This window comes from Scatophagus argus, chromosome 21, assembly GCF_020382885.2.
Source record: "Scatophagus argus isolate fScaArg1 chromosome 21, fScaArg1.pri, whole genome shotgun sequence".
NCBI lineage: Eukaryota > Metazoa > Chordata > Actinopteri > Scatophagidae > Scatophagus > Scatophagus argus.
The window spans coordinates 5,587,410-5,607,571 of record NC_058513.1 but is presented as its reverse complement, the minus strand read 5'-3'; the positions used below and the strand labels follow the sequence as shown (position 1 = coordinate 5,607,571).

The 20,162-nt window shown below is 39.6% G+C and overlaps 1 protein-coding gene across 4 annotated transcripts in view; it reads left to right on the top strand.

The window, feature by feature from the left end:
* Nucleotides 1–19,888, top strand: part of mapk8b (mitogen-activated protein kinase 8b) — a 29,875-nt gene extending 9,987 nt beyond the window's left edge. Inside the window, exons 5-12 of one of the 4 annotated variants that reach the window (XM_046376489.1) lie at nucleotides 146–284; nucleotides 2,851–3,016; nucleotides 5,222–5,293; nucleotides 7,171–7,353; nucleotides 8,328–8,452; nucleotides 9,423–9,486; nucleotides 11,384–11,461; nucleotides 19,363–19,888. In XM_046376489.1, coding sequence (XP_046232445.1) covers nucleotides 146–284; nucleotides 2,851–3,016; nucleotides 5,222–5,293; nucleotides 7,171–7,353; nucleotides 8,328–8,452; nucleotides 9,423–9,486; nucleotides 11,384–11,461; nucleotides 19,363–19,439 — 904 coding nt within the window. In that variant the 3' untranslated portion in view covers nucleotides 19,440–19,888. Of the gene's footprint in view, nucleotides 1–145; nucleotides 285–2,850; nucleotides 3,017–5,221; nucleotides 5,294–7,170; nucleotides 7,354–8,327; nucleotides 8,453–9,422; nucleotides 9,487–11,383; nucleotides 11,462–12,412; nucleotides 15,743–19,362 lie in introns of those variants that run through there. The other 3 variants (XM_046376488.1, XM_046376490.1, XM_046376491.1) reach the window with 3 other exon arrangements.
* The last annotated feature ends 274 nt before the right edge of the window (nucleotides 19,889–20,162 follow it).

Genomic DNA, 20,162 nt, shown 5'->3' with positions numbered 1-20,162 from the left:
CGGATAGGAAATCAAAATATACCACATCCAGTGTGAAATAATCAGTGGTTTGTGTAAAATACCAACATATGTAAGTGTTAGGTATGTAGGATTCTCTGTGCAGGTGTGTCTGGGTGCTACTTTACCGTCTGTGCTTTCCCTGCAGGTATCTAGTGATGGAGCTGATGGATGCCAACCTCTGCCAGGTGATTCAGATGGAACTGGACCACGAGAGGCTGTCCTACCTGCTCTACCAGATGCTGTGTGGAATCAAACACCTGCACTCTGCCGGCATCATACACAGGGTGAGGCGCACTGATAAACGTGCACTCAGTTTGCTTGCATCTACAGCTCCAGATAAACAGGTCCAGGTGTTGGACTGTAAAGACACATGTGAACAAACTGATAAACAGCTGTAGATTAGAACACTTTCAGACTCAGCAGCTCCGGATCTCTCAGCATCAGAAGTTTAAAGCAACCAGTTTTTGTACAAGGCTGCCAGCACTGATATGTGAATAAGATTCAGCAAAATGTCCTCATGTGGTTGGCAGCCATTAGCCAGAAAAATATGGCACTGAAATGCCAGAGAAAGCCAACTGAGCTGCAGCAAACTGATCTTGTGCATTGTTTCCAGCTTTTAAAAGTTGGAGTCAAAGGAGTAGGTCTAAATAATGCACTTATTTGCTGAGAGTTAAAAGAGAAGTGGTTACTGTTTCTTTGTTAGACCAAAGACGTCGTCTTGCCCAAAAGGCCCCACTGTAAAAGCACAAGTTGTTATTTTTTACACTTGCAAGCTTTTTATGGATTAAGCAGAGCAAATTTTAGCCCTTGTTCAAATCGTGTAACACCTGTGCAAAGCGGTAGGTCTTGGGTTAACGCCCTGTGTGTCTCAAAGTGCACAAATGTGATGCTATTTCAGTCAGAAGTCTGCTGTACGTCATGTTGTCAGTGGTAATATTGTAAAAAGCGATACAGCAGCACAGAGGCTGTGATGCTCAGGATTAATGAGCTCCGGTAATCAGATGTCTTTCTCATAAACAGGCAGAATGCCGAGATCTAACTGACATGTGGTTATTTTGTATCAGCCTTGTGTTGTTTCCGGGTGACTTAATGAAGTAAACGGTGAACTGCAGGGATTTAATGAAATGAAGAACCAAGATTTCATTCAGCAGAAAGCAGATGCTGTAAGAGCTACTCACATTTACAAATAAATCAGCTGCTTTAACCACCTGAAACCTTAAACTCATCTGCTGGTTGGAGAGTATTTAAATCAATCTGTTTATTTGCAGTTTAAGCATTTACAGTTTAAGTATTTTATTATATTTTGTTCTTGCTGCATATTTGCTCAAGTACTTCGGTTTGCCTTTGTGGATGAAATTACCAACTTGCATTAAATTTACTTTGCACCAGAAACACTTGAAGTTCTAAGACCTCAGCACAGTCTAAGATACATTTTCCACCAAATTACTAAACAGCTCTCTTAGTCCTGGCCGATTTGAATTATTCTCCCTCCTGTTATGCCCCCCTCCACACCTACCTGTGCCACTACACAGAATAGTAAAGCCAATTTCAAGGTCGGGAAAATAGTCAAAGTGCCTGCTTGGTCTTGTTGTGGTCTTGTTGTTGCACTGCTTTAAAAACAGGGTCCATTACATGTTTACTGATGAGCTTCAGATGTGGTGCTGGTTTTGTGGGGTTCGTCACCCTCAGAAGACAAAATGAACATAGCTTTTCTCCTGTCTCTACATTAAACTGTCTGCTCTTGGTGGCTTCACCCCATACTGACATTAAGTGCAGTATCTTGCAGTCTTCTTATGTAATTCTCAGAAAGATGGTCAACGATTCCTTTTGAATTTAGGACTTGGCAGAGTCTACTTTAGTTTCCATTTAATAACACTTTAGTAAATATAAAATCACCAGACAGCGTAGGCAAACATAAACGGGTTATTCTGCAGAGGAGTTGATGAGCAGGTTGCAGTAATACACATATGTACACACCCTGAAGCACCAGCAGCGATGATACAAAGGATCCCTCTTGTATGCGCACACACACACACACACACACAGTGACAGCACTCTGTCAATCACCCTCAGTGAAAGACGCAGCAGTAGATTAGCAGAGCTCCTCTTGCTCTGCCATCCAGAACTAATTGTGCCACAGGCGGAGCTAACCAGCCCCGCTCGCATCAGCGTGTCTCGGCACGCAAAGTTTTCTTAAGATGAACGCATGCAATATGAGTCATGGATCGCCAAAGATTCTCTTGCTCTTGTAGGCTTTGTGTCTGTGATGAGAGCTCTCAGGTCCTTTTTGAGATGCTCAGAGTTGCTAAGCGGTCCCTCAGGAACACACTTTCCTACCTCTCAAGGCAGTCGAGCACAATCGACTGTGCTTTAGCCTTGGGTCTGATGGTCTTGCTGTCAAGAAGAGATGATATTGATTATGATCATTAGGATTTATATTTGTAATGCATTTAAGATTTCCTGAAATTCGTGTTGTAGTATTTGCCAGTCAGTGATTGACATGAAGCATTGCAGAACATAATGCAGCACTGTTACGAAGACACTGAAATAAGGAAACAAATAAGGACGAAATAAAAACTTGGACCAAACAAAACAGTGTTCACCGTGATACATTGTTTCCATTGGTAATTGTTTTTCATACTAGACAAGAATTAATGATGGCTTCTTCGAGAGGAAAACAAGTACCATTGTCTAAGCCCCGTTAGAGCAAGTGTTTCCCACCTAAAACAGTTGTATTTGCATGTTGTATTTCATATTTCTTCCTTTTCTTTCAGAGCAGAATACCACTATATCATACTGCAGCTGTACCACCTCAGTCTAAATCAGGCTTGTGTTGTATTTTCTGAACAGGACCTGAAGCCCAGCAACATTGTGGTGAAGTCTGACTGCACGCTTAAGATCCTGGACTTCGGCCTGGCCAGGACAGCCGCCACTGGCCTCCTCATGACACCCTACGTGGTCACCCGCTACTACCGCGCCCCTGAAGTCATCCTGGGCATGGGCTACCAGGCGAATGGTGAGTGGAGGAAAGCAGCTTTTTCACAGCAACTGGCCAATTAGGAGCTACTAAGCTGCTGCCTGGCCTACTGCATGGCCCTCCCCCCCCGGGATGTTTTTCGACAGCACCTCCCAAGCACACACACACACACACACACACACCCACACACCCACACACCCTCTTCCTGGAAAGGTCACACTCAGGGGGGAAGTTGGCATGTTGGGCATCGTTGCTTTGTGGGAAACTTCCTGTCTGGGGACTCCAGTTCTCAGCAGTGCTTTAGCATGCGTTTGATGTTTTATTAAGAGGTTGCCTGTCCTGAGCTCCTTACAGCCTGGCTAAAATGCCAGTATGAATACAGGCACTGGTGCATGCTTCAGCAGTTTCACTCAGTTCTCCTGCTTGGAATGTATCACAGTTTCTGCAAGACGGTCTGAAACGAATAGTTGAGCATTTGGGATATATGTTGAGATATATGCTTTTTTGTCATCCATAGGATGGGGGAGTTGATGGCTCCCAGATCCTTCTGTTAGGTATTAACCTGGAGATAGGAGACACTTAGCTTAGCTCAGCATGAGAACTGCTAGCAGGATGAAAATAGTTTGGCCACCTCAGTCCAAAAGTGACAAAGTCCACCTGTCAGCCCCTCTTAAACTCACTAGAAAGCTGAGTGTTCTTTGCTTCTGCATATGTATGTGTTTTCTGCAGAGAGACTTGATCAGCTTTTACAGCAGCCAGTAGTGTTAGCACTGCATGGTATTTTTGTAACATTAAAGCTATTTGTCCATCAGGAACATTTACAACACTGTTGTAAAACAGGCCTCAGTTAGTCTCGGGGGCTGGGTTCAGTCTTTTTCACTGGGGGGCTGCTCATCTTGGTACAGTTAGCAGTTATTTCAGCAATGAGTAAAATCTGTTCATCAGGAAACTCTGAGAATAGCAGTACGTACACTTGTAGGTATAACATCAGATGCATAACGGCCAGTTAAGCAAAGCATTTTCTCTTTCCTACCGGCATCATGAGGTCTGTATAGCAATAATTCAACCGTTACAGCAAAACGGAGGAGGAGCTTGTTAATACTAATATTCATCCTTAATCCTCTTTACTAAAAATATTGATCCTAATTCTTCTGCTGACTTGTTTAATTTTTTTTTAATTTTATTTTATTTTTTTGCTTATTCTCTTCTCCTTCCTTTTATGCTGCGCATATGTAGTGGATATTTGGGCTGTGGGCTGCATTATGGCAGAAATGGTTCGCCATAAAATCCTTTTTCCAGGAAGGGATTGTATCCTTGAGCTGCTTGCAGCATTGTGTGGGAACTTCTTGTGAGACAGAACACAGCAGACAGACGCTCGAATCATTAGTTTCATCAAATGGATCGAGCGGAGATCATATCCTGCGAACAACAGCAGAAATTCTATTTCTTGGATTTGTCTGACACCTCGACTTGCAGCCACCCACCTGCTCTCTCTTTCTACAGATACACAAACTCACACGACGCCCTCCTCACTCGTCTAGGCAGCAGAACTGTTTCTTCAAGCATGAAAGTCACATGAAAACTGAAATAGAATATTTTGCTCTCGTATAGATGAGAATCAAACTGCAAAAAAAAAAAAAAACACCCTCGTCTATCCTCAAACTGCTTTCCATATGTCTTTGTAGATGCCTTAGCAGCAGTCAGACAGAAAGATGAATGATAATTGTTAGGTTTGGTTTGTAAAATGCTGAAAAAAATTGGTGATCAGCTGCAGAAATATTTGTGAGGCTGCAGTGTCACACATGTGGGTGTGACAGAAAAAGCTCAAAGCATTCTGGTTTAGCATATGTAGATTGCAGTGGCGATACCGAGGGTGTTAAAAATGCATTTCTGCACAAAACATTTTCACTGTCTCTCTTCAGTGATCCTGAAGAAGGAAAGATTATTTGATTAGTAATGCTGCTGTTCTTGCAGAAATGTGCAGTATATGCAGTTCATGCTGGCCAAAAAGAATGATAATCATTTGCCTGAGTGCTGTGGTACGCTGACCCACGTTTAAGAGTGCACTCAACTGCATGCAGTTCATTTTTGTCGTGTAACGCACATCACCTGGCACCACATCATGTTTTTTCCCTTTTGTTCTTTTGAGGGTATTTTTTTTTTGTTTGTTTCTGTTGAGATTTGTTTTCTGTTTGTTTTTCAGTCCTGCATGCTAATTTTGGTGGTTGTCATTTCATTTTTCAGTTGATGTCTGGTCTGTTGGCTGCATCATGGCTGAAATGGTCCGGGGTAGTGTGTTGTTTCCAGGCACTGATCGTATCCTTAAGTTGAACCCCCATCCAAACCCCAAACGCTCTCTTGTCCCATCCCTTATGTGACATCTTGTTCATATCTTTGCACACAATCCTGCTGACTGGTGACGTTATTGGCTCCTGTGCTGACATTCATTTCTTTTGACGACTGAGTTGAAGTAGAATAAACTTTTTTTTTTTTTTTTGGCAAACAGTTTGACTTCTCATAGCAACAGGTGTAATTAATGATGGGGCTCTTCCATTTTTCATTTTATTAATGTTTTATTACCGTTTATTAAGCTACACGAAGCTTTTGTCACTTAACACCATAACATGCTAATAGTTGACTTTGGTTAGCTTAGTTCACAATAGCATTAGCTCGCTAAATAAAGGTTTGTACTGGTTGTTGTTCACTCACAGTTTGTAGTGTTGAGTGTCCTACAAAGAGAGTGATATGAGGCATGTTAGTATAGATCACGCTGCTATCCTTGACGAGACCTCGCCCTCCTCTGCCTTTGATCAGCTTACTCTGATATTTTTAACACAAATCCCATTTAGATGAAACCACGATGAATTTAACATTACTATTTATCAGAGTGCTGAATGGCACACTGTAATTCCAGAGAACTACGAGTTAACATTTTGAGTCAAACGTAAATGACTGCGCTTTCTGGTCATGTCAGTGTTCGCATTTCCTTTTAAATCGCAATTAAACAAGCAGCCAGCAGCAGTGCTCGTTCAGTGGATTGTGAGCAGTGGTTTTCCCAGGTTTTCCCAGACGTGCTGGTTGTCGGGTTGCCCCTCAGCGCACGCTAAACTCGGACAAACAGTACATGCAACCAGGACTGACATTACCTGGTTTTGACAAGACGGTGTTTGCATGCTGCTGAAACACTGTGGCAGCAGATTGGCTGTGGAGGAGGAGCAGCAGCAGCAGCAGCAAAAAAGCTGTTGGCGTGTTTACCAGGGAAACTACAGCAGAATCCATTTTGTCAGCTGAACTGCTTGCTTGTTAGAAAACAGACACAACCACTCATAGAACCTTGATGATGATGCTTGACTCAAACTGTTAACTCACAGTCATGAGTAACCAATGCAACCAATCAGAGGCAGAGTATGGTGGGTCTTGCAAGAAAGGTGGGATCCGCAGTAAAGGAAGAAAGATGACACCTAGAGAGCTTTTTAGAAGCCATCTCAGCGAAGAGTGAGGCAGAACCTTATTGGTCTTTGATTTTCCTGGTTTTGGTATGACTGGCTGGACTTCCCTACTTGAGCAGAGATATGAACAAGGCGTCTCTATGTGTGTTCTCCAGACGTATCTGTACATGTTACATCTGTATGTGCGTGTGTGTTCTTGTCCTCAAGTAAAACGGTTCCACAGACATTTCCAGCATCTGGACTACTTGAGTCGAGCATCACCTGTCACTCCTAAAATCCAGTGTTTCTGAACTTCCAGGTGTTTGAAAAGATTTGAAGGATATTTAAATCTGTTAAGACTTTTGCCTCATAAGTAAAAAAAAAAGAAGAAAAAAGAAAAAAGTCCACAGACCAGCTTTCAGCAAACTTTCTGAATATTTAATTTTTTTCCTTTTGAGACATTTTCCACAGTTCATCCCTTGATGCACTCTGTTATCTTAAGCCATCACTTTGCAGAAGAGGTTACTGTCTGGTTAGCCTTTCAGTACAATCCCTCATCCAGGAACAGCACTGATATTTTCTTTTACAGCACAGTTGCACTAACACAAATATGCAGTGCAGTACAGGACATAGCAACTCCAGATGGTCCTCTTTTATTATTCATTAGTTCAAAATGTTACTCAAAATGACACAGCCCAGCTCTGGAATGGTAGCTCATTTAGTCCAAACCCAGCCCAGTGCTTTTCTTAATGAAGTAAACCTAAGATATCGACCAGTGGAATAAGGTGATCGAGCAGCTGGGGACGCCGTCTCAGGAGTTCCTGATGAAGCTCAACCAGTCAGTGAGGACCTACGTGGAGAACAGGCCGCGGTATGCTGGCTACAGCTTCGAGAAGCTTTTCCCCGACGTCCTGTTTCCTGCAGACTCCGAACACAACAAGCTGAAAGGTAGAAATGCTTTCATCTGTCTTCATGCCTGTGATGTGTGGCAAGAGAAAATTGGTTTTAGGTTGTAAATGAAGTGCTAAGAGTTAAAACCATGTTGCTGCGAAGTTCCTCCATTACAAGTGCCGCAGTATGGAATGGGGACCATTTCTAAAATTTAAATAACTCTTTTATCACATCCCAGACAGTGCAAGGAATAATGAGGCAATCAGTGTTTCTGGGGCTTAGTTTAATGCCGCAGTGTGCTTCAGTTTTACTTTATAAAGCTAGTTCTTTTTGGCTTTTGTAGAATTTATCAGAATTGACCTTTAAAATGTCTATTTTTGTAATTGAAGGATTAATATAATGAGTCCAGTGTGGCTCAGTAAGTATTTATCAAGTCAGAAAGATGAACCTTTCCTCCATGTAGCATCAGTTTGTTTTGCACTCTTGTATTTGCAACCTTACAAACATCTGCTGACAGCAAAGCCCAAGTGACAAATCACTTTTTAGCAGCTGCCTTAGATTAAGCACTCACTACAGAAGATGACAGTTCAGGAGCAAGTTGTTTACTGTGAAGAGGAATTTACCTCAAGCGTGTTCATGTGTAAATGGAGAGAAGATGACAGGAACACGCACAGCAAACGCTGTGGAGCTGTAGCGAGATATTGCGAAAAAAAAAAAAAAAGCTCATCTTTTCCTGTCCTCATTAATCCACAGAGTCAGAAATATGTGACAGCAGTGTGTTCCCCTGAAGTGCTCCTGTTACACTGCATATATTGTATATTCACATTTGGCTTGCAAAGATTTAATAGACCCAGCTGGTAAGGCTTTCAGTTAGAAAGTGGACGTCCTAAAAACCCAAATACAGCCATAGAACGGATGCATGTTTTCTAAATGTGGCTTCTGTTTAAAAGGCGAGGCACAATGTGGGAAGTGTGTTGTTGTTTTTAGTTTAACATCTCTTTTCACCTTTTTGTGCCACAATTCCTTTACAGCGAGCCAAGCTCGAGACCTACTATCCAAGATGCTGGTAATAGACGCGTCAAAGCGGATCTCGGTGGACGAGGCTCTTCAACACCCTTACATCAACGTGTGGTACGACCCCACTGAGGTGGAGGCGGTGAGTGCTCACTGAAGAACATGTATATATTATAGACCCTGAATATTCAAATTCACATGGATCAGCAACATATTCCAACAACCATGCAGCTGTTGTAAGATGTAAGAAATAAGTTGTAAGAAATTAAAAGAGTCCATGTCTTAAAAATAAAAACACACGGTGTAATGACTACAAACTAAAACTCCATGGCTTCTTCACGACTTTGTATGTGTTTGGCAAGTATCCACCTCACTCTCTTTGTAAACACAATGACTCATCCGGTGCAAATTGATTTCGCCTGCGATCATGCGGATTGGTAGAAGAGGTGAATTGTTGCTTTCTTCACCCTCCTCGCTGCCATGCAAGGACTCTTTAGAAGCCAGGGCAAAGCCTTGAAAAGTGCCGATTTGCACACAGATTTTTCTCTGACACAGCATCAATGCATCAAATCTCCATTTGACTCTGAGGACCACAGATAACTCAATCCCGCAGCTCGCTTTAAGGTAGTTTATTCCAGCTTCCAACGTGTTTTCATTTTAGAAGTTTGTGGTATTTTCCTGGAAAGGTTTGTGCACTCCAAAGCAGAAACAAAAATCAGTGGGTTTAATGCGAGGACTCAAACATGCATTAAGCTTGTTGGGAAATGACCGAGATCCTCCGGCCTTCTATCTAGACAGACTTCATCTTTGGAACTCAGAGGCTACAAGTTCTGTAAAAGGCAGTACCAGTAATTTTTTTGTGACAATAAATAATAAACCTTTGCTGGTTTGTAAAAAAAATAAAGGTCAATGTGAAACATTAAGGTAAAATTTATTCTCTGGAAGAATGTAATACAGTCTTTTTCAAATATTTTTGGACGTTCACTGCGCTGTGTTTTGAGTGTAAAAATGATTTATGTGAGTGTGGTGCGTGCGGACTTGTTGCGTTGTGTTTAGAATGAGCATCTATTAAAAGAAAAATAGAAAACGTGTGTCTGTCTGCCTGTTTCCAGCCGCCACCCGTGATCACAGACAAGCAGCTGGATGAGAGGGAGCACACAGTGGAAGAGTGGAAAGGTAGGAAAGACATCCCGCCCATTTCTCCTTTAATAAGCTGTCTGGTTTTTGCACTGTGTTGCATAAAGTCTGCTGATTTTAATCTCCAACTCATACTTGTGTTTTACTGTGCATCCTCAGGATTTCTAAATGCACCAGTGTCTGATGCACAGTTCTAACTTTACACAGGAAATTATTGAGGCATGTGGTGCATACATATCCTTTAAGTTTCGTGTTTTCACTGCTTGAAACGTGTACATTAAATTTCAGCAGGATACTGAAATGGGATACTAAGGAAGACAGTTTAGCAACAGTTAGGCCAAACAGACAAAAGACCAGACTGAGGTAAAGTTAAGATAAAAGACAAAAGAAGAATTATACAGCTAATAACAGTAGAAGTAATAAAAGCCACATTAGGGGAAATAAATACTGATAAAAAAGAGCAACAAAAAGACGACATCACATTAAAGCAAATGTATAAAAATGGGTTTTAAGGTTTTAAGTGATTTAAAAAGAGTCACTGCGAGCCTTATCTCATCAGACAGGTTGTTCCAAATCTGAGGGGCCCTGATAGCAAAAGCACAGTCACCTTTACATTTAAGCCTCGACTTTGGAACGGTCAGAAGGGCCTCGTCTGAAGTTCTAAGGCTGTGCACTGGCTCATATGGAGGGTCAGCGTTTTCTGTTATCTAGCACGGGGCCAGACCCTGACGAAGCCAATGGAGAGAGGCCAGGATTGGGGTAATGTGATGTCGACCAGTGAGAAGACTAGCTGCTGCATTCTGAGCTGGTGGGAGAGCAACTTTTAGGTTATGCCAGCAAGGAGGGAGTTACAGTAGCCGAGTAGCCAAGTGAAAGAGAATATGAGTGCATGAGTGACTTTTATCTGCATTTGAATCTTTGTGCTTGTTCTTGATCATTCTGTGTTATTTTTATAGAATCATGCTAGAAGCATACTTTACCCTTTCAAGGTCTGTAAAAGACAAAAACTAACTTTGGCAATGTTCCTTAAACGGGAGAGGGTCAATGAAAGCAGAGGTCAGAGCAGATTGATTGTGGAAAAATTCCTCAAAGCAAAAATGGACACGGGACTCAGTTGTGGATCATTAATGGAAATTTGGGACTAAATAAAAAATAAAAATGTGCGTTTATTTTTAAAGATATAAAATGTAGCGTTTCCACATAATTGTCTAAAAACATCTAGTCAGTTGTTATATACGTTGTTGAGTTGCCTGCTTCCATTATCCCAAATGTTTCCAACAATGTTCAAAGCCAAATCCATAATTTTACTCGAGTCATTGATTTCATTTGGTCGCCGGCTGCTAAAACATCTGTGAATTACTGAACGGAAATGTAACTGAATAAAACGTACCTCGTCAGAGTCACATCAGACAGATTTTCATTGGCTGTGGTGCTTGTTAGACAGTGAAGAAGACCTGTGGATGACCCCTGGGCAACACCAGGGGAAAGTGAGGAGGCGCCTCCTACATGTAGATTCTCCTTTGAAACATCTTCCTCCTCCTCAGCACTGACAGAGTGATAATGACAGCAGGGGCTTCACACCTGGAGTGTGATTTGTTGGTGTTTCCTGTTTCCTCACACACTGCAGGAGGATGTTTCATTACGTCTTTCTCTCCTTAGAAATAAATTAGTTTATAAAATTGGCCTTTTATGTATTTCACCAAAATGAGAGTATAACAGATTAGCACCAGGTCGCACTGTTATAGAAAATGACTGGATAACAAAATGGCAATGAGCAGTTCGCAACCTTGAACATTCAGAAAACATGTAAGGTCACATCAGTGAACTGTACAAAGATTGTAGGATCTAAAACATCTGAATCTGAATCTGCTGTGAGAGGCTTTTGTCTGCCTCTCTTTTTCCTCTGTATTAAATGGTTGTGTCTTGTTTGTTGCAGAGTTGATATACAAAGAAGTGTTGGACTGGGAAGAAAGGACAAAGAATGGTGTCATCAGAGGACAGCCAGCGTCCATAGGTTAGTGGAGTGTTAATCTTGTGTGTCTGTGTGTGTGTGTGTGTGAGAGAGACTGCATGTTTAAGCAAGCTTGATCAAAACTGTGTTAATTATACAGCACACTTAAGCTCTCAGTGCCCATAAGCTCTCATTGAATCATACTGCATGTGTGCAAGTGAATGTCTCTGTGCTATGACCCTGCTTGATGTTGACAGAAATCTTTAAATGACATGGGATTATTAAGCAGGATAAGAACTCTAGCAAGGCTGAGTTACTGGTTACTGTTGTAGAAGTCCACTGCAATGCATTTATCCAGCATGTAAGGTGCCACTAGTGCTGCTGATTTTGAGTGTTATGCACAGGAGTCAGTCCAATCTGGTGCACAAAGTGACCTGTTTATCTGCCAAATCTGTCCTGTGTGTCTCTGACCTTGTTCATTGTTTTGTATGTATGGAACAGTATAAATAAACTCAAATTTATGACCATATTTATTCTGTTTGACTTGGGGACTGCAGAGTATAAATATGCTGTAAGATTACATGCAGAGAAGAAGGGACAGTTCAGCTTTTACGACATGTTCATATGAGTCACTCCATTAATATGAGTTCTAATGTACATCCTGTTCTCAGAGACACGAATGAGCTGGCATCTTGTCAGGAACAAAATAGCAGTAAATGGGACAGTGTCATGAAACCACTGTACAAAACTACACACATCACAGCACATCGATTACTTATTTATACACATTGTATCATGGTAGTATTAATTTTCTCCTCTCCTCTTCTTTAAAACACCTGGTATAAGAGATTGCTAATTTAATGTTGATATAATCTTAAGATTACGAATCTTACATTACAACTTAGATTATACAGTAAAAAGGATCACTGAATACCAGCTGAAAGAGATTTGATTAACTTAGCTGCGAGTTCCCTTTCGATGGCTGACCACAGGCCCGTTTCCTGTTCCTCATAGCACAGGTGCAACAGTGAGTGGCAGCCCCCAGCAGCACCACCAGTACCGCACCTACGCGTCCTCCTCCGCCAATGATGTCTCCTCCATGTCCACTGACCCAACCCTGACCGACAACGACAGCAGCCTGGAGATGGCCAGCATTGCCGCTGCCCCCCCCGCTGTTGCTGCTGCTACAGCTTCAGGCCCCCTGGGCTTCTGCAGATGACTATCATCTACACCTCCTCCTAGTCCTGGGCTGGGCATCACACCACGGTCATATCCAAGACTTCTAGCCTGACACTGGCTCCCCCCCTCCCCCCCTCCCCCGGTGCATTTGCCTCCTCCCACCTCCTGTCTGTGCTTGTCTTCAGTAGTGTAGCAATTAGCGAGTTAGCTGTTTGAGAAGTAAGTTTGATTTCTGAAAGGACAGACCTTTTTCTTTTTTTTTTCTTTCTTTTTTTTTATTACGGTTAAAGCCTTTTTTTAAAAATTAGGATTTCTTTTCTTTTTAGTCCTAGCTGTAATTTATTGTGGCATTTCTTAATTTCTTTCGGAAAAACTAAGATGATGATAAGAGAATTTTTATGATTTCACAATGTTCTGGTTTCTATTAACCAACAGTGAGAATTTAAAGAAATATCTGTAAAATGTTTTAATGTGATCTATTTTTCTGTTGAAAATCATTAGTTTCACTTGTAAGCTACTGCTTTTACAACTTGCCATATAAATGTAGACTGAGTTTGTACAGATTTTATGGTAGACGTAGTTTTATCTTCGATACGAGTTTGCAGTGAGCCATTGAGACATAATTGACAAATGTATGGTCTTAGTACTCCCCCTATGTGTTTTATCTCACATCATATGGATATCGTTTTAAATGCATATGACATATCCATTTATTTGAACCAAGATCATGTAGATTTACTTGTAAAAAATCTTTTCTTGTCAGTCACTACTACTTCGTACATTGTAAAAATTGTAATGAAAGCTTTATAATTTGCTCATTCTTCACTTCCTGTTCAGACAGGATTTCAAAAATCATTTCCACTCACCATTTGATTCATTTTACCTTCTACATTTCAGCTATAGGATTGATAACGGCACAGTTAGGTCCCGCAAGACAACGTGGAGCTTTTTGATGACTGTCTTCTATCTTTTTAAGTGCTTTAAAGAACCTCTTCCTCTTGTGTGCGGCGGGCTGTGTGACTTAATGGACCTGGAGTGGTGGTTTTGCTTTGAAGATGCATGGAGATCTTTTACATTTTCCACTGGCTTGCTTTGACAGTGAGGTATTGCTAACAGTTCAGGACTTGAGAATGTTTTTTTTTTTTTTTTTTCCTTTTTTTCTGTCTGACATTGGGAGGTTTTTCGAGATGTTGAGTTGAGCGAGGTTGTAAAATTGGCGACGGTGTAAGTAGAACGTGTTTCAGTCAAGTAGGGAATTGTGATACTGAGAATGCATGTGAACGTGTTGATATTCGGTGTCTTGGAGGGATTGTGGTTCTGCAGCCTAATGGTAGAGTGTGAAGAAGATGTCTACTTCCTACTACAAGATCCTATTATTAGTAATGTACTTTAGTGAATCTGGAGATTTGAAAGTAATTTTTCTAAAAGTTGGCCAAACTCTTTGTGTACCAGACTTGCCTGCAATTGTGAATAAAACTTAAAGAACCTAAAACAGCAGCACAAACAACGAGAGTCGAAAGAAACAAATTATGGTATGCAATAATAGTGCCCTTTTGAGTGTTTTTGATTTAGCTTTGAAAGGAAAAGTGCCTGTTGTTTGTCATTCATTCCTGAGTACTTGGTAGGAAGTGTATTCATAATATGTAGGTTTTTATCACGTCTGAACAACAACAATAATAGTTTCCATATCAAACCAATGATGTATGATGGGGTTGTAGTTCTCACAAATGTGTCATATATTTTTCTACTTATTTTGATTTTGACCCTTGAGCAGGAGACTGGTGTCTTGCAGGGTAAGAAGGTGATAACGTATAGGTTGAGATGCTTAAGCGTGTGTTTGAGACATTTCAAAAGATAAGGCAGTTTTAACAAGGTCTTTCATCAAAGTAAAGTGTTTCATTGCAGTGACAGCAACCGAAAAATAGGTTTATACATTTTTTGGCTTTTCTTTGAGTACTAATTTAATGTGATGATTGCATAACAGAAGACTGAACAGGATAGACGTGTTAAAAAAATTCAACTACTGGATCAAACCAAATGAGTGATCTCTGTGACTGCATTATTGTCAGTATTTTTTGGTGTATTTGGATGCAGATTGTTGCTTCAGTTAATGAAGACATATCTCCGAGGCAGAGCCAAACAGACAGGGTGTTTCTAGCTAATTCATTTTTAAATTTAAAGTTATTGAACACTTGAGCTATTAAATGCTCTAACCATAGTTCATATGAGTCAGAGTAGCTTAAAGCTATTTAGCCAAGTTGTGTAATGGTTTCTTTTGAAGAGCATAATGGTCATAAATGAATAAAAACAAAGGAGCTGTTTCCAATTAAAAATTATTTTCGTAACCTACTGAGGTTTCATGTGGGCATTATGCCTGCTAGAAATGTTATCATAACTAAACTTCCTATCTGCAACAGGCAGAGTATTGTACTGTCATGGATTATGAATAGGTGTTAGGGATGTTGACAGCAGAGGCATAAACATTACAGTGTCTGTCTTGGTCTGTGATAAAGATGTTTTTCTAGGAAGCTTAAAAGCAAAGTTGCAAGAAAGTTTGCCTTTAAGAGCTCTGTGTTGTGCTTGACTTGCAGCTTGTTACTATCTGCCAAATATGTAAAGCTAAACACGGACGTAACCCATTTATTTATTGGCATGATTTGTCATACTGCTGCACTGTGGCTCGTTCTGTTTCAAGCTCTGGACTTGCACCAGCTATTCGTAAATCCATTACTGAATGTGTGTGTGTGTGTGTGTGTGTGCGCGCGTGTATGTGTCTTGCTTAAGTTACCGTAACTAGCTAGTTTCTAACTAGAGAAAAATTGGGTTGCACCATTGAAACTAAATGGATGTCTCAGCTGGTAAAAGCTTAGCGATGGGTAAATCGGTTGCTAGAAATCATCTATAACAATGTCAGATCAAAGTCAATCAATAATTAAAATAGAAGCATCACGAGCAGTAACAACCAAACAGCAGATCAAACTTAACGTCAGTCTGCAAATGTAGGTAAGATTTGCCTTAGTAGAAAATGGATATGTTTTACAGATTTTAACAATTTCCTGCGGGATCAATAAAGTTCTTATCTTAATTTAGTAGTATTCATACAGTTACATACAATAAGTTAAAAATATTCTCTATGCGCTATTTGTTCATTCAGTCTGACATTACTCTTGTAAGATTTTGTAATATGAGCTATTTTGTGTAATGTTTTTTTAAATTTTAAAACTTTATACTTTACACCATTACTAAACTGCATTTTCTTAAGTGTAGCTGTTTCAGAGGATAGACCCCATCACGTTACCTCGTACTCCTCAGTCTAAACAGGTAGCATATTAGCAAACAAATATAAACACTGTCAATGAACTAAACACTAGTTAACATGTAATGTATTAGCAAATGAAAGTTAGCTTTGTCACTGAGCTATGCAACTTTTGAAAAATTAGCAAGAAATCATTAGCTTTGTCATTGAGTTACGCAGCAGTTAACATTTCATTTGTTAGCATCATCAATTAGTTATATAACCGTTAATATTTAATATATTGGCTGGATAGTGCTAACTTTGTCAGTTAGCTAAACGACAATTAACATGTAATATATTAGCAAGCTAACGTTAACTTTTAGCTAGTTAGCTATGCAATACTAAAAGGGCACAGTAGCCTTCAGTTACTGGGTGTAAATATTAAGAAACGGTTAATCTCTGTGTAAGAACTAGTTTATGTGGTGCAACCCAATAACCCAGTAATTTTGTTATGCTAAATCTAATGCTAAATTTGTAAACACATCCATTTCTGAAATTACAAACAGCTGGTGCCACTGGCTTCTGCTCTGTTGAAAGGAAAAGTTTATTAATTGGCAAGCATAGTTTGCTAGTAAGGGAAAAGCAAATGCAGAGCCATATTAAAAAATCAGTTTGCAGTCAGTTATTGTAGATTTCAAGAGCAAAATAAATAAATTAAATGACCAGTTGACGAACAAGGAGTAAAAATTAGTTTAACATCTGCAGGAAGGGAGAAAATCGGTGATATGTATCCATTTGTCTTATGAACCCATTTGTCATATTAGTTAAAATAGTCAATCAGAAAAAAAAAAAAACACTTTGATGTCTAAAGTGCTCTTAATTTTCTGAGCCCAACATTAGGGGCTTTAATTGGAGTTTGGTTTTTTTTTTTTCTCCATCCTAGGTTGTTGCTTTACTTTTATATATATAATTACTGCATCTCTCAAATGTCATTCTGATTTAAGTCGGCTTTGATGAACTACCTCACGCTGAATTTCTGCCAGTTCTTGCATATACTTAGTCGCCTGCAGAATTAGCTATCAAAGACGTGTGAATAACAGATTCCATTATTTATTTATTTTAAAGTGTACTATTTGTTGGTTTCAACAGACTTCTAGTTTTGTACATTATGTATACTTCACCTAGAAGTAAGAGAATTGATATATGTATTTTTTGTTCCTTTTTTTTTGTTTTTTTTTTGTTTTGTTTTTTTTGTTTTTAAACTAAATGTGCAATACCTTCAGCAAACTGTGCTAGTAGTATGTGATGGGCCTAGCCTTTGTTAGCTGTCTCCTGAAGGTAAAGAAAATGTTTGGTACTGTCAATCCATGTTTTCCTTTTTTATGAATAAGATCAGTTTTTATTTCTGTGACTTGTTTATAGTCATGATGTTATGTAATCAGTCTTACCCACAAAACAAGTCTGTTGGCCAAGGTTTGTTGCAGAAACAGGAAGTTTTTTGTCACAACATGGCTGACAGATTTTGATTTGGAATGTGGTAAGGACAATAATGTTAATAAACACAGAAAAGATGAGTAAATACCTACAAGAAATCAATATATGTATGGTGCTGGTTTGTAATGTTTGCTAGTGAATCCAGCCATGCAAGTAGTTTTAAGAATTCCTGGATCTGCGCGTCCCAAAAACCGCAACCAACGAAAAGTGCACTACTAGAATACATGCACTGGGATCTGATGATGCCACCTCTTAAAAAAATAAATAAAAAAACATGTACTGCAAATAAAAGAAATACACTTTGATTTCATGTCACGTCTTCTTTTTTCATGTAGTAACAAAACATTTCTTGCTTTGCATGCAGCATAATCTGGTGCAGTAAAGTTGCACTTTAGTTATGTGTTTCACAAAGTGTATCCCATCCTTGTTTGTGAACAATTGAACCTTTAAAGGATGCTCTTTTCATACCCAGTCATGACACTATCACCTGTTACCAATGTGTTTACCTGTGAAATGTTCCAAACAGGTGTTTTTTGAGCAGTTCACGACTTTCCGAGTCTTTAATTAATTTAATTGGGGGTTGTTCATGTGCACTGTAGTTCTGTAGTTTAAAAACAAATGTGTTTTAGCCCCCCCAGCTAAAGATGGTCCCTAACACATGCATTTACTCCTGTTGGTTGTAAGGAAATTATCAGTCTTTTTTTGTGTGTAATTCATCTGTCATTGTTTTGCAGGAGCTTGTCTCTCCAGTTCTTTTTACTGCCATGTATTAGTTCATTTTATTTTATTTATTTAACTATCAAATTTACTTGAGGTGAAATACAAGGAAAAAAAAAACCATTAGGTTCACTCATGGGTCACAGATGACCTTTGTCACCTTTAATCCCATACATGTCTGTCATTACAATAGTTGAAATCCATAATAAATAAGCACCATAGATAATCAGCAGAGCAATAAGAAACATTTAGCCTTAGTCATAAGACACACATAAAGAGACATAAATGTATCTGTTAGAAACAGAGAACCTGAAATAGATTTAGACCATCATACTGTCAACTGTGATAGTGGTAGTTCTTAGGAATGAAGTCAAAAAGCCCCAGATTACCTTGTAAACCTGTGCAAAAAAAGAGGGTAGAGTTATAACATTGGCCTCATGTTTCCTCATTAAATATAAAAATGAAAAATACAGTCACATTGTCTAACAAAAGCACATTTTCACTTGTAATTGTACTGCTTGTCAGGCCCTAAATTTTCTGGACATTGTTGTGATTGCTGATAAGACGCTAAATATGACTTTTCCAACAATGTAACCACATGCAATTCCCTCAAAGTAGATGTCTGCAACTCTTCATTTTGGAAACATCAAATTAAGTGGTAATAATTCCCTTGACCAGGTGTGCACGCAGGACATCACAGCTTCTCATAATATGTCATATGTCCAGCATTATCAAGAGATGAAGTCCTGAATGGAACACCATCAGTGATTAAATATATTTTTTTCCCTCTTGTAGTTGTTCACATCTTTTTTTTTTTTCATTGGGCTGGTTTCATCAACAACACATTACATTCACTACAAGGATACATTCTTTAAAACTTCCATTCAGTTCATAATTCACTTTCACAAAAATTGGCACCTTCTAGGGAGATCAAGTTACTCATCTTCAGCAGTTTCTTGCCATATTTTAAAAAAACAAAACAAAATGCAGCCACTGTGTGTACTATGCGCATATATGTGCACTACATCTCTGGACAAGCAAGCAACACTACATTTTTCCTATTCAAAAACACTTCCCTGAAGGCACAACCAGGAAACTCCATTGTTTCTTTGAGGGCAGTGTTCAGCTTCATGTGCCAAAATCAACATGGCTTCCAGGCAGGCCATTCTGATCTTTAGCGAGCAAACAGCTGAGGCGGTCCAGCTTTGGTATTTACTGTACACTGTAAATGGCCTTCACCTAATGAGCCACATATCCTGTGCCCTAGGCAGCATGCGCTAGTTTAAAATGCTTGAATAACTGTTTTCATTGTCCCTGTTGTACTATCTGTACATTAAAGGTATACTGACATCTGTGAGGATCGGAGTGAACCGAAGACTGAGGCTTTGCCATCAAACGGACGTGGAAACCATGTAGGCGAGAGAGGCACTGGAAGGGTCTGAGGACGAGAATGCACAGAGGCAGCTGTTGCAGAGGTTCCATCTATTATAATCTAGTTACCAAAACCTGCTTTTGTGTTATGATATACAAATCTGATACTACAGTTAAACATCTAGAAGAAAAATGTCTGCAATACAAATACAGGACAGGAGGATAAATGCAGGAACGTCTGCTAAAGCTACCACTGTATAGTTTAATGGTCAGTTCACTTAGACTACAAAAAACATATTTTCACAAATAGCCTTTGTGGTGTCTAGCTATGCAAATAATGTTTGTTCAATATGTGTAGGTTTTCTGCCCGTCTGTCTGATTCTGTGTATCTGTTTCTACTGCCAGGAACCTTATAAAATAGAAGTAGTGGAAATTTTGGTGGTGCTCACAGCATTAAAAACTACAATTAAAAAACCTCATATTCAGCAACATTACTCTGGATAGTTCAGAACTCTTTCTGATCTTGAAAACCTGGTCAAAAAGAATTTACAGAACTAGCTAGCAATACTGAGAAAATACATTTTTTTTAAAATTTGGTTTAAGTGACCCTGCAGCTGAAGGAATAGCTTGACATTTTGGGAAAAACGTTCATCTCCTTTCTTCCCAAGTTAGATGAGAAAATTGAAACCACTTTCATGTCTGTTGGATAATCATTAGACCACACCAAGCTGCTGGTTGGCCTAGCGTAACACAGGGATAGCGATATGG